The sequence below is a fragment of the Nasonia vitripennis genome, chromosome 2, assembly GCF_009193385.2.
Source record: "Nasonia vitripennis strain AsymCx chromosome 2, Nvit_psr_1.1, whole genome shotgun sequence".
Taxonomy (NCBI): Eukaryota; Metazoa; Arthropoda; class Insecta; order Hymenoptera; family Pteromalidae; genus Nasonia; species Nasonia vitripennis.
The window spans coordinates 13,703,688-13,716,426 of NC_045758.1; the positions used below are offsets into that span (position 1 = coordinate 13,703,688).

Below are 12,739 nucleotides of genomic sequence, written 5' to 3' on the forward strand. Positions count from 1 at the left end.
GGGGGAAATTCGAAGGACCGCCGCCGATCAGAGTGCATGTGGAATAAAATAATGTATGTATACTCACGATCTCATAAGTCGCTACGCTCCTGCACTTATACATACGGTGCCGTAAAGTACGACTTATGGCACTTTGCATCGTGATGTACTATTTTTCTGTATAACTACGATACAAAAGACGAAGCTTTTATTCACCTACTTTGTAATATGTGCTTATGTAGGCACAATTATATATATATAGGTACGGCGTGAGAGACCTAGCTTCACCGTTCACGCGCTGCTTTTAGTGCTGCTGCTGCTGCTAAGCTAACTGTGCGCGCGGCTGTGGCGGGAACCGTAGCGCGAAGTTAATACTTTTGTTATACATTACATTAATTTGTCAACATGTCTTTCGGCGGTGGTTTCGGCTCCTCGACTCCTGCTGCCAGTTCGGCCTTCTCCTTCGGTACCGCAACTTCCGCAGCCGCGACTCCGATCAAGCCAGGTAACGTTGGGCAACATTCGCTTTAGGTTATGTCGTGTTTGTTTAGAGGCCTTTTATTCGATTCTTCGAGAGCATACAGTTAGCGTTAAATGCACGATTAATTGTAAATTGCTAGAAATATACGTCTATTTAAGATCTAGTGGAGATTTCAGTCATCCTCGAAATTTATCACACTCTGATGACTCTTTGTTTTGGGACTGATCAGTCTCTCATTGAGCTGTTGCTTGTCCTGCTTATCGAGTCTGCTGATTTGTCTCTTCTCAGTAGTGGTCTGCGAGATCCACCGCAGTTTGGGTCGCATCTTTCCTCGCCACCTTTTTGCAAGCAGTTGTAATACTTTTTCCTCCACCGCTTCATCAAAAGTAGACTGACGCAGCAGAGTAAAAGCAGGGCAAGGATTATTGCTACCGCGATGATCACAATCATGGAGTGCGACAAGCCAAATTTCGTGGTTTTGCCTCCTAGCTCACTGTGTGGTATCGATGTAACTTCAATGTCTATTTCAAAAACTTCCACTTTTCCATGGCCGTGTCCTTGAGAACCTTTGCCATCTATGGAGTCCTTGCTCAATACATCAGTGGCCATAGTTGTAAGATCCAGTGCCTCGTCCTGTTTTTGTATGAAAATTTTGTATCAAATAATTATCCTCCATAAATGCTCTCAATTTCCTTACCATGGTCGACATTGATATAAAAATAACCCTAAGAAAAATGTTTTTGCTCTAAACTGTCAGTAGCATCTATTTTGAGGTTTGTTTAAAAAGTTGACAACTCAATACAGATCTTCATCTACAGCTTATTTCATGAAATACTGGAACGTCACATGATCTCATTGCAATATGCAACAGATTAATAAAAGACATGTTATTTCAGCTGGGTTTGGAACTTCCGGAACTTTTGGATTCAGTACGCCAGCCACGTCCACTACCTCTCTCTTTGGAACACCAGCTGCTCAGCAACAACCTCAGCAGCAACAGCAACAGCAACAGCAAACAACTGGTTTTGGGGCATTTGGAACACCTGCAGCATCAACAGCCAGCACTTTTGGTACACCTGGTACTAATTTTGGCTTTGGCACAAACACCGGTGGAGGATTCGGTACCACTCCTGCAGCGTCCACCTCGTCATTTGGCTTAGCTACAGCTGCACCTACGAGCTCAATTAGTGGTACCAGTACTGGGTTTGGTGGCTTTGGAGGCTTTGGAGCAACTGCAGCAACTACTTCAGCTCCATCTCTGTTTGGAGGATTCAATACTTCTAACACACAGCAGCAGCCACAACAAAATAGTGCGTTTGGAACAACGGGAACTTTTGGAGCGTTTGGAGCTAAGCCTGCCACAACCAATGCAAACACTGGTTTTGGAGGTTTTGGAACTGGTGGTAACAAAATCACGTTTATTCTCAAATTACAATCTGGATGAAAGAAAATTAAAATTAATATTGATATTTCAGGCAGCACCTTTTCTAGCTTTGGTACAGGTTTAACACAACCTCAACAGCAGCAACAGCAGCAACAACAACAGCAACAGCAACAACAGCAGCAAAATGCCAACACGATATCAGAAGCTTTGTACAACGCAGTCTTCAATTGTCAATTATTCAACGACGAGAGGGACAACACGATTGCTAGGTGGAATCTGATTCAAGCGTTGTGGGGAACGGGTAAAGCTTACTACTCTTCGAATGCGCCGCCTATAGAATTAACTCAAGAAAATCCATTGTGCCGATTTAAAGCTATTGGGTACAGTCGTATGCCCGATGCAGATAACAATGACGGTTTGGTAGTTCTTTGTTTTGCAAAGAAAGAACAGGAGTTGAAGGATGGAAAGCAGCAGTTGATATCGTCCCTGGGCCAGATTTTGGGCAACAAGCCCAATCTCACAGTCACTGTGGACAACGTCAAGTCACTGGGCGAGACGAAAGCTCAAGCCACGATCTTCGTCACGGAGAAAGGTGTTACAGGGTCACTCAGGAAGATTCCCTCAAATGAACTGTTTGCATATCTCACACAAAACATGCAGAAGCAACAGTTGACACAAATAGGAGTCGAAAATATATTTCCACAAGTCAAACTCGATCCTGCGCAGCTCAAGGAGTACATGGACAATCCACCGTGTTCTATAGATCCTAGATTATGGAAACAAGCACAACTCGACAACCCTAATCCAGAACATTATATTCCGGTACCGATGATAGGTTTCCAGCAAGTCAAGCATAGGTTGAAGTGCCAAGAAGAAGAGACGGCCAGACATCGCGCTTTTCTGGACGCGTCCGCGGAGAATATCCAGGGTTTGCAGAGGCAGCATACGGCTACTCAAGCCAGACTGAAAGAGCACAGAAGAACATTACTGGAACTCCAACACAGGGTACTTCAGGTAATGAAATTTTTATTACTTTTTTCTCATTCAATCCTAAGAGTATTTCAATGATGTTTGGGAATTTATTGTTTCTGCGCTTGCTCAGGTTTTGGTACGGCAAGAGATAACTAGGAAAGTCGGTTTCTCGCTGCAACCAGAGGAAGAAACGTTGACCAACAGGTTTGAAGCGATGCACTCGCAAATAAGTGCACCAACGCAGTTCAAGGGCAGAATCAGTGAAATGCTTTCGCAGTTGCGAATGAGACGGCACACGGATACGCAAAGTCAAGAGAGGTATACGATGGATCCTATCGCCCAAGATGACATCAAAACCGTAAGTTCATAATATTTTAAACTACTGTAATTTACAAAATTTCATTACATTTTTTAACGAATAAATTGTTTTTTAGTATCTGAACATGGAACAGCAAGGGATGGGACAGTTGATCGACACTGTGAACACTGATTTGGAAAGTCTGAAAATCATTAAAGATGGAATGTCGGAACTTTTAACGAATCACGGCTCTACCTCATGAATCGCATAGATTAAATTTATTATTTAATTTCATTTCTGTGAAATCAATTACAAAAACTGTTGAAAAACTGTTAATACGATAAATGGATTCTCACGTGATAAGTGCCAGTAGGAGTAGTTTTGTTAACTGCGCTGTTAAGGTATTTTTTTTAAGGAACTGTAATGAGGAATGAAATGGAAAATAATATATATGTATAAATAATGCTTTTTTATTGAACAAAATGTTTTGTTTATAATTTGATTTTCCATAAGGCACATTGTATTTTCTTATCCACATTACATGGTCGTTTAAAAATCGAATATTTCATATAAAGATACGACTCTATATACATAGTTCCGCCCGCGCGAAGTGCGGCACTGAGACAAAGGTTTGTCGCGTTCGTCTCAGTGTCGCGCCCCTCGTTTTTTTCTTTTTAGTAAAAAACAGGAGAATCGTGGATTTATCTCCCCAAGTATAACAAATCTAGCGCAGGAAGGCACTAGGGCCCGGAAACGCAACTATCAAATCAAGATTCAATTTCGATTTGGTAGTTCCGACCGGCGATAACAGATTTTTTTTGTTTCTCTCCAATTTTCCGTGTATATCGATCAATCAACGAGTATTTTGTTCAGAATGCACACACATATATAAAAAAAAAATATATATATATATTTATATCCCCAGGTGCGTCGATCGAAAAGTGCCTCCCGCTCTCTTTCTCTCGCTAATCGCTTTCTCGACATCTCTTCAGCCCAGCGTATGTACAACAGAACGTGCTCGACTACGCCAGCAGCCGGCAGACAAGAAACTTCATTTCATAACAATATATAAGGTATAATAGCGTATATAAGAAAATAGTGTGAAACGAGCGTTATCGTTAACGGACATTAGGGTATAGGTGGTACACACTAGACTGTAATATTTGGCTTTTTGTGCAGGTCCAGGCGCAGCTCCGGCGGTCTCTCCACTCCAGCCCATCATCTCCCATATTACACCGACGACCATAACAACAAAATAACGAATTAGAAGGAGCAACGCCAACGACCGCCATCATCGCTGCCCTGCACATGTATAACCGTCATCCCCTTATACATGACTATCAACAACCCAGTCGAGGGCCAAACATCGTCAACATCGTCAAGCATCAGGAAGCTTTAGTGCACCCGGTCACTTGTTGATGGTCAGGTCGAGTGGCAAGTCCTGCTCCATATCGGCGGGCAAACCCTCTGCCGCCTTGGCCCTGAGGTCTTGGGCGCAGGTGTTGATAGCGGCAGCGGCAGCGGTGGTGGTCGCCTCGGGATCGGCGGCCTGCTGACTACCTGACCACATCTTCTTCAGGCCGTACTGCAGGTCGACGGAGTCGAGCAGGTGCTTGAAGAGAGGATTCTCCGAGTGAAGAATGAGGTCCGAGAGGATCTTGGTCTTCTCGAGGATCACGCTGTCTTTCTCGGAGTGCCTGCAGCACTTGTGTTTGCAGCAGCACTCGGAGGAGCTGTTGTTGGCGCTAGACTGTTCCTGCTCGACGGTCGGTGGCGACTGAGCCACTGCGCGCTTGATCACCGAGTTCCTGACAATGTCGCTGCCGGCTACGTAGGGCTCTTGCTTGAGGGGCGTGATGGTGCTGCCGTTGACGATGGACTCGATGTTGCGGTAGTCAACGCCGCTCGCCTTATCCTCGCTCTTGATGGGAGTTGATTGCATGCCGATGCGGGGCGTCGTGGCCATGAGGGGGTCGGGGGGAGAAGCCGGCAGGCAGTGCTTCATCTCGATGGGGTAGGGAGTCGGAGGCTGCTTCACGTGGGCCGGGAGGTTGTAGTGTCGGTCGGGCAGGATGTAATCGTCGTGGAGCGACGAACGACTGTAACGGCCAGCGTGTAGGTCGTGCTCGTAGGACAGGGAGAGGGATGACGAGGAGGAGGTGGTCGCGTGCGCGTCGTGATGGTCCTTGCGATCTTGGAGGTTGTTGTACATGTTGTTCCACTCGACGAACTTTTGCTGCTCCTCGAAGCTCGTCGACGAGGTGGCTTTCGGACTGTCGCTGCTGGAGAAAGAGTTAGAACGAAAGCGTTAGAAACGAAGCGCTAGAGGTCGCGAGAGCATCAAAGAAATATATTCGAGGTATCCATACCTGATGGAGCACACGGACGTGCTGGTGGTGTTGCTCTCGATGCTCGAGTCTTTCTTGTCGGAATCGGACTTGGAGCTGTTGCATCCCTTGCTCTTGAGTTCGAAGGCATCGGTTTCCATGGCGCTCGGCGCTATCTCCTCCTTGACGATGGCGGAGCTGTTGACGCTGTTCTCCTGGAGCTTGTCGTTGTTGTTGTTGGCGTAGTGCCTGAAGGTCTTGACGTGTTTTCGCAGCGAGGACGGGTCGGTGTACCTCTTGGGACAGCCGGGAACCTTGCAGCAGTAGGGCTTGTCGACGGAGTGGGTGCGCGTGTGCTTGAAACGATCCGACGAGTTGGAGTAGGCCTTGTTGCAGCCGACGACCGGGCAGACGTACGGTCGCTCGCCGGTGTGAGAGCGGTTGTGGATTTTCAAGTTCTCCGCGCGACTGAAGCTCTTGTTGCACTCGAAGCAGGTGTGAGGCTTCTCCTTTGTGTGTATGCGCACGTGCACGAGCATTTTGTACCTGAAAAATTCCAAGATCGGCTGTTATCGCGCGTGACAAAACGACTCTTAACGACGGCTAATTGATCCACTTGGCTCTTGGCTCTTGGCTCGATAGCTCGGTAATCGAGGCAATATAACGATGCTCACCTCGCGTTGAATCCGCGCTCGCCTCTCTGGCAGCCCTCCCATCCGCAGTAGAAAAGGCCTTTGGGGCCGGGCGCCGCATGGTGCTTGGAAACGTGCGCCGCGAGTTTCTCCAGAGACGGGAACCACCTGCCGCAACTGTGCCACCTGAAACGAGAATTGGCTAGTTAGAACAATAATAAAAAAAAAAATAAATAAATAAATAAATAAATAAAAACCGAGGCTCGATCCGCGCGTCGCGTATAGCACGAGTCTGTAGAATTGACGTCGTCACGTGCGCGCGGCAGTTAACATTGACTTTTTGATGGGCCTCGAATTGGAGTCAATGTAAGTGGCCTCTCGCGAATTGACGCCAATTCCGGGCAATAAAGCGCAGCTCCTCCGCGCTCAATAATCGACGATCGAGAGCCTCGTGCTTGCGCGCTCGACACACACACACACGATAAAGCGAAATCTCTCGCTTGAGTCGCAATACGCGCTGCAAGCTTCGTTCTGCGTCAGAGCGATAGAAAAATGCGAGAGTCGCGCTCGTCAATGCCGTTATCTGTCTGCGCCCGATACTGCGTATTCTTCCTGATGCGTTATTTGCTATGTCTTTCTCTCTCTTTCTCTCTGACTCTTCAGGTATTATATCTCGACGGACGTACATAATTAGACGCGCCGCGCTCGACAATCTATATATTCCCGCAGCGGCCGGAGATAAGATAGCGCTATCGTTGCAATCGTTCCTCAAACATATGTGTATAGAAGTACAGTCAGACTCGCGGGGCTGTATAATCGGAGAGCTGAGAGGCAGACGTGCACGTGACGGCGGCGTGTCTCCGGCAGAAGCGCCATGCGTTTGTTACGTGGACCTTCGACTTGTTTTCCCGTCTTTCTCTCTCCTCTCACAGCCGCCAGCTTATCGAGTTATTATTTACCCGGTGTACGTCTGTTATGTATAGCAGACGCTGCATATCGTTCGTTGTTTTCACGGGCTCGTCGACGCGGCCTCCCGCGGATTCGCGCCCGATAAGACACGAGAGAGGGCACGCTCGCGGGAGAGTAAGTAGGAGTTCCGACGGTTCTCACACCGGAGGTGCGCCGACGGTGTGCTTTGACCTACTGCACGCGGAATAGTAATGCGAGCACGTGATTCGGAAAGTTTCTTCTTTTTTTCCAGCGCTCGCGCGCGCTTTAACGATTTTTTCTCTTTATCTCCGGGCTCGTATTTTTAGACTCGCGAGCGCGTGTCGCAATTATCCCTGGACTGCGCAGTACGTACAGTTAACGCTGAAAATAAAAGGAACGACCTCTCACCTGCACATGAGCTGAGCGTGCTTTCCCCCTCTGACGGAGCCGAGCTCGAGGCTCGAGCTGGAGGCGTCGGAGTCGCTGTGGGCCGGACTGGGCGGCCCGTTAACGACTATGGCCGAGCCGACGTGGTGCTGGCTCGAGGCCATGAGCATCTCCTCGTCCTGGGGCATGGTTCTGGGCCAGGTAGAGATCAGCGGCTGCTGCTGCAGCGGCTGGTAGAGGTAGCCCGGACTCGGGGGCGAGGCCGGTGGTGAGGCCGGCAACAGGTGGTAGTAGTTGCTCGGCGACGACGGCTGCTGCTGGTAGCCGAGACGCGCCGCGCCGTACGCAGCGCCCAGGTGTCTTGGCATTCTGCCGGGCACGTAAACGATCATGATGAATTTTTTGTTCACTCAATCTCTCTTTCTCTCAACAATCAAAAACTCTCGCGCAGATCTTCCTCGCGTGGCTGTGTGTGCGCGTATTTATTTCAAAGGGGGTACGGGGTAAGGAGCAGACGTTCCAGGTCTCTCCGGGGGAGCGTGGTTCGCGAGGGCGAAGTCGCGTATATGTATACGTTTTGGGTATTTGTATTTTCCTGAGCTCCGCTCGACTCCGGGCGGTCAGGCACACGCTGGGCGCGCACTATGTTAATGAGTAAGAGCACTTGGTCCGAGTCCGTATCGTCAGATGTACTTGAACCGGTTGGACTTGAGTATGCGGTAGCTCAGGAACTGCTTGCTGTACTCGATGGAAAACATAACTGGGCCGGCGTTGATCAACTAGTTTAGCTATTGTTGCACTGTCTTCGACTTCAACGAAAGACGATCGACCGCTCGCACTCGCCGTTGACGCGATCGCGCACACTTTGACCGTTTCACGCTCACACGCACGAAACTCTCTCTGCTCTCTTTATCTCGGCTGCGCGCTTTTCCTTCACACTACTGTCTATCGCAGTCTGCTCTACAACGTCTCCAACTACACTCTCGACTCTGTTCTAGGGATGGAACCGGGTGCCCAAAAATTCAGGCGCTAGTGAGCTACTGCTAGGAGTATGTCGCCTCCATTTCGCTGCTGCTGCTGCTGCTGCTGCTGCTGCTGCTGTTGCTTCTCTCTGGAGCTATCCTTTGCGACACAGCGACGACGAGTGGTAGGGATGGACGACTATTGCGCAGTAGAAGCGGCCGGACGTTATCAGCGAGAGTGCAGCAGAAGCGACGAGAGAAGAGACGGGACTGATTCGACCCGACGACGGCTCGGGCCTTTTATAAATAACGCTTCGCTATCGCGCGCTCCAGCACGAGAGAGCGAGAGAGAGAGAGAGAGAGAGAGAGAGAGAGCCGCGTCCGACTGGAGGGAGGAATAACGATAAGCCTGTGCGTGACGCGCCTATTTGTGTGGATTCTCAGTGAGTCCCGAGCTTCTCTCCATCGGTGCGAGAGGCTCACGTGGCCATGCAGCAGCAGCAGAGAGCCGCCGCCCGGGATTTTTCCGCTGATGCGCTTCAATTCCATATACTCCGACGCGTATATCCAATGCGACCGAATTGCTTTTTATTACTCCGTACACCGATGCTCAGGGTCAAAGTCAGCTGCGATTTTTGTTTACCGGCGCTTTTTTCGCGAGCCGTCTCTCGGTTACGTATTAGGACGCCAAGAGAGCTGATAGCCGAGTTATTTTTCCGGTCACAATAAACTCTGCGCTTATCGAGTATGAATAATCCCCGCGCATGCAGCTCTATAATTAAGCGGGCGATTTATCGCAAACGTCAGAGACCACTTCGGAGCGTCGGGAAAAGTTTACGCGCGCGCCTCGAAAGTTTGTGCTCCGCGCAACGAAAACGTCGGCCGATAAGAGCTGAAAGCTCCGCATAAACATCGCACAAATTTTCGAGCAATTAGCGCGATATGTGCAGCGCGCGTAAGCGAGTGTACAGAATGTATCCTTGCTCTTCGCTGAGAGACGAGAGAGATAAAGCCGAGCGATAAGCCTCGCCGCGACGAGACGATACCCCCCGGGAAGAGGGAAAGAGAGACAGAGAGAGAGCATCGGACTATACGCTGTACACACATGCGAGACTCTTCTTCTTCCTCTTTCCTTGAATATATTTCTATGCGGAGCGAAGCTGCGTCAGCACTAGCAACTAGCGTCTATACGTATTCTACACATAGCTATGTTCTATCGGCTCGGGCGATCGGCTCGGCTGATTATCGCGGAAGAGAGGACAAAGTCTGCGCGATGTGCCGCCGATAATACGCAATGCGTGTGTGTATGCGTCGATGATTTGCAGCGGGCGAACGTCGTTTTTTCTCCCTCGGAAAAGCGCTCGCGGTTATTAATTGGCGGCGTTTCGTACCGGGAAAGCAGTGTCGTTCGAGTAGACGTGTGTGTGTGCGTGTGTGCAGTCGCGATAAGGTAGAGGCGAAGTACACAAACAAACGACGAGTCATCGCAACGCATATATTTCGCGCGAATCGCTGCGGATTTTTTCTCTCGATCGACTTTCCCACGACTCCCCGGACAGTAGATCGCACTTCTTTATGTAAGCCAGAGGAGCTCGCACGTACGAATAACAAGGTCCGGCGGAAAAATTTAGCCCCGATAAGCATCGCGCCGCGCTTATCTTCGCCCCGAAATCCAGACCTACATGTGCATCGTCACACACAAAGAATCTCGCCTCTTACCGAGAAGACGAGAAAAGGGTACATCGACGGAAAAAATCCCCTACTCCGCTTTCCCCGCGAGGAAAAAGAGTTGCCGGAATCCGTTTCATTTCATTATTTTCATTCCTATACACGTATGTATGAAAGAAGAAGTGAAGAAGTAAGAAGTAGGGCAAGATCCGCGCGTGTACGCAGGAAGGAAAAGGGGCCGCATCGCTTTGTGCCGCAGCTCGCGCATCTGTTGCACGCGTTACGTTACGTAAGCGGCAGTAATGCGCGCGCGAGTATAGGGTAGGAGAGAAAGAGAGACGAATGACGATACAGGCAGTTATGCGATGGCTGTAGGGCGCAGTTCAGCACGGCTCATTTGCGGGAGAAGAATCGGAGCAGAGCGCGTGTCTCTGTTTGCATTTCGAATAAACGCTCGGAGTTGCTCGCTTTCTTCGCTCGCCGGGCGATTTATTTGTACGACTGCGCGTCGATCGGATCCTGAAAAAATTCCATTGTGGCGCACGATCACGTACGCATGAGCGCCCGGCCCTCGCGGCCCGATATCGGCACTTCTCGAACGAAATCGACTAGACGAGAGCGTATAATAGAGCCCTAAGATTTTTCTCTCAGCGTGTGGGCGAGCTTCTCCCCTCTTCCCTATGTGTGTGCACGATAAGTCCAAGATAGCGAGCCCCTTATCTGTACGGCGTGTGCGTATAGAGGTGCAGCACGCGCTTCGCTCTCGGATTCACGTGCGCTTGTGCAAACTGAAATGTGCCTCGGAGCACATAGCACCTGTCGCTTATTGGGAGGTCCCAGCTCTCGTACGATTTTACGCGGCACACAACACGTGCGCTGTTTGCGCGAATCCAAGATATTCTCTGAATTTTTTCTGTGATTTTTTTCTGTGATTTTTTTCTGTGATTTTTTTCCCGATTCCTAGAAAGTCGCGGTGCGTAAATACCGATTTATTCAGAGGCAAAGTGCAGCGCCGACGAGAATCGATATCGCGCTTCGAAAACAAAAAGCGTCGAAGGACATTAATATAACGGACGCTTCTCTCCGAATCTTCTGCGAACGAGTAAACAGACGAGCGTATACACTTCCATAAAAAAGAAGATAATCGGTATCCGAAACTTTCGCAAAGACACGCGTCTGAGGCAACCCGGCGCAATACACATATGCCAGTACATCGAGAGACCCCACCGAGCGTTAATTACCCGTCGCCCAATAGACGCGATCGTTCGAGAATAATCTTGGTTGCAAAATTTTTTTCACTCGCCTCGAAGTTCGTAGGTGTCGGCGCGCGACTCTATACGCGGGCTTATCGCTTATCTCGGGCGGGGGTCCCTCCCGCAGGGATATTCGCGCGCATTGATAAGCCGGCTCGGTAAACATCGTCGCGCAGCGAACGACTGCCTTTATAAGAGCTGTGCGCGGATGAGCTTCGGTTCGATCTCCGAAGATCGACTCTCGTTCCGCTGAGCTCGCATCGTCGGGGTAATACGTTAGCATACCGTGTAAGCCGATTTTCTTCCCGTTTTCAGAAAGATCGGCACTTTGTCGTTATCGAAATCGGCGAGGCAGACGATTTAATCGCGCGCGATCGGTATCGCGTCAGTCGAGAAGGAGAAAAATATCGTTAACGATATGACGCGAGCGCGCGCGGGCGTGTAAACATGGTGGCGTCAGAAAGAATCACACGCGAGGGGGGCAGAGAGGGACCATCCATCTCGGCCGACGGAGCTGGCTGGTAGAGAGAGAGAGAGAGAATTCTTTCCCAAAGTGTCTCGCTCGGCCTCTCGCAGACTCCCAGGGATTCGGTCTCCCGCGCCAGATGTCGATCGAAAGGGAAGAGGGAGAGGGCTGAGAAAGCCGGCAAGTGCGAGAAAAGCTGCTGCAGCCGCTCTGCTTTCCCATTGTCTCTCGCCGACTTTTTCTCAGCTCCTTCTTAGCATACGAGTGCGGCGCGTCAAGTGCGTGGACGTGGTATCGTCGTGCGGTTTTCCTCCTCCTCCTTCTCCGAGAGAGAGAGAGAGAGAGAGAGAGAGAGAGAGAGGCGAGTAGACCCCTGCGAGTCGGGGCCGGAAGATCAAAGGCGCCGCCGCCGCTTGTACACACACAGAGAGAGAGAGAGCGAGTTATATACGCGGCGGAAGGCGAACAGGTAGACAGAAAGAAGCGAGCCCGGTCAGAGGAGAGAGAGAGAGAGAGAGAGAGAGAGAGAGAAGCGGCGTACGTACACGTGTATAAGACGAGCGCGCGCAGAGGAGGAGCAGCGTCTCTCTGGCTTTTCTGCGGCTCTAAACTTCAGAAAATATCTCTCCCAAGGCTAGATCCTCTAGATACGGCGATCCGGACCGCAGCGTTTCGAGAGTTCGTGGCCCTTCGTTTACATGCTTATCCGCGCGCGGTCGGACGGAGAAAAAAACGTGAGAAATCGAAGCAGCTGCTCGTACTCCTTCGGCGAATCTTCACGCGGAGGAAAGCGAGCCTCCGATAAATCCATCCCGCGGTTTTATGCACATTGTTCGGCTCCTTATCTCGAGGACGGAGTTTCAGAAATAGATCTCAAACAATTAAAAGCCACCAGCAGAGCTGAGAGAGCTGTGTGCCGAGCCCCCGCAGAGTCGCGCGCATCAGGGGACTCCTTCTCTCTCCCGGCGTTACGTAAGTGTATCGAGTCTCCCACGGCACT

At 50.1% G+C, this 12,739-nt stretch overlaps 3 protein-coding genes across 3 annotated transcripts; 1 reads left to right on the forward strand and 2 right to left on the reverse strand.

Moving 5' to 3' along the window:
* The first annotated feature begins 259 nt into the window (after positions 1-259).
* LOC100121566 (nuclear pore complex protein Nup54) lies at positions 260-3,597 on the forward strand. The gene is made up of 5 exons (XM_003424021.5): positions 260-484; positions 1,357-1,863; positions 1,936-2,858; positions 2,947-3,174; positions 3,251-3,597. Exons 1-5 carry the CDS (start codon positions 385-387, stop codon positions 3,374-3,376), a joined length of 1,884 nt encoding a protein of 627 aa, XP_003424069.1. The 5' UTR covers positions 260-384; the 3' UTR covers positions 3,377-3,597.
* Positions 522-1,660, reverse strand: LOC103317195. Its single transcript, XM_008214251.3, has 2 exons — positions 1,158-1,660; positions 522-1,093 (listed from the first exon to the last, which is right to left on the reverse strand). The coding sequence occupies exons 1-2, from the start codon at positions 1,167-1,169 to the stop codon at positions 686-688; spliced, it is 420 nt and encodes a 139-aa protein (XP_008212473.1). The 5' UTR covers positions 1,170-1,660; the 3' UTR covers positions 522-685.
* On the reverse strand, positions 3,563-8,638 carry LOC100121549 (zinc finger protein GLI2). Its single transcript, XM_001605110.6, has 4 exons — positions 7,412-8,638; positions 6,116-6,259; positions 5,484-5,987; positions 3,563-5,396 (listed from the first exon to the last, which is right to left on the reverse strand). Exons 1-4 carry the CDS (start codon positions 7,780-7,782, stop codon positions 4,523-4,525), a joined length of 1,893 nt encoding a protein of 630 aa, XP_001605160.1. The 5' UTR covers positions 7,783-8,638; the 3' UTR covers positions 3,563-4,522.
* Positions 8,639-12,739: the final 4,101 nt, after the last annotated feature.

Coding starts and splice junctions, on each gene's coding strand:
- LOC100121566 (XM_003424021.5), top strand. CDS start 385: ATGTCTTTCGGCGGTGGTTTCGGCTCCTCGACTCCTGCTGCCAGTTCG. Junction 485..1,356: donor CGCGACTCCGATCAAGCCAG/GTAACGTTGGGC, acceptor ATGTTATTTCAG/CTGGGTTTGGAACTTCCGGA. Junction 1,864..1,935: donor TGGAGGTTTTGGAACTGGTG/GTAACAAAATCA, acceptor TTGATATTTCAG/GCAGCACCTTTTCTAGCTTT.
- LOC100121549 (XM_001605110.6), bottom strand. CDS start 7,782: ATGATCGTTTACGTGCCCGGCAGAATGCCAAGACACCTGGGCGCTGCG. Junction 6,260..7,411: donor CACGCTCAGCTCATGTGCAG/GTGAGAGGTCGT, acceptor TTCTCGTTTCAG/GTGGCACAGTTGCGGCAGGT. Junction 5,397..5,483: donor ACGTCCGTGTGCTCCATCAG/GTATGGATACCT, acceptor CTCTTTCTCCAG/CAGCGACAGTCCGAAAGCCA.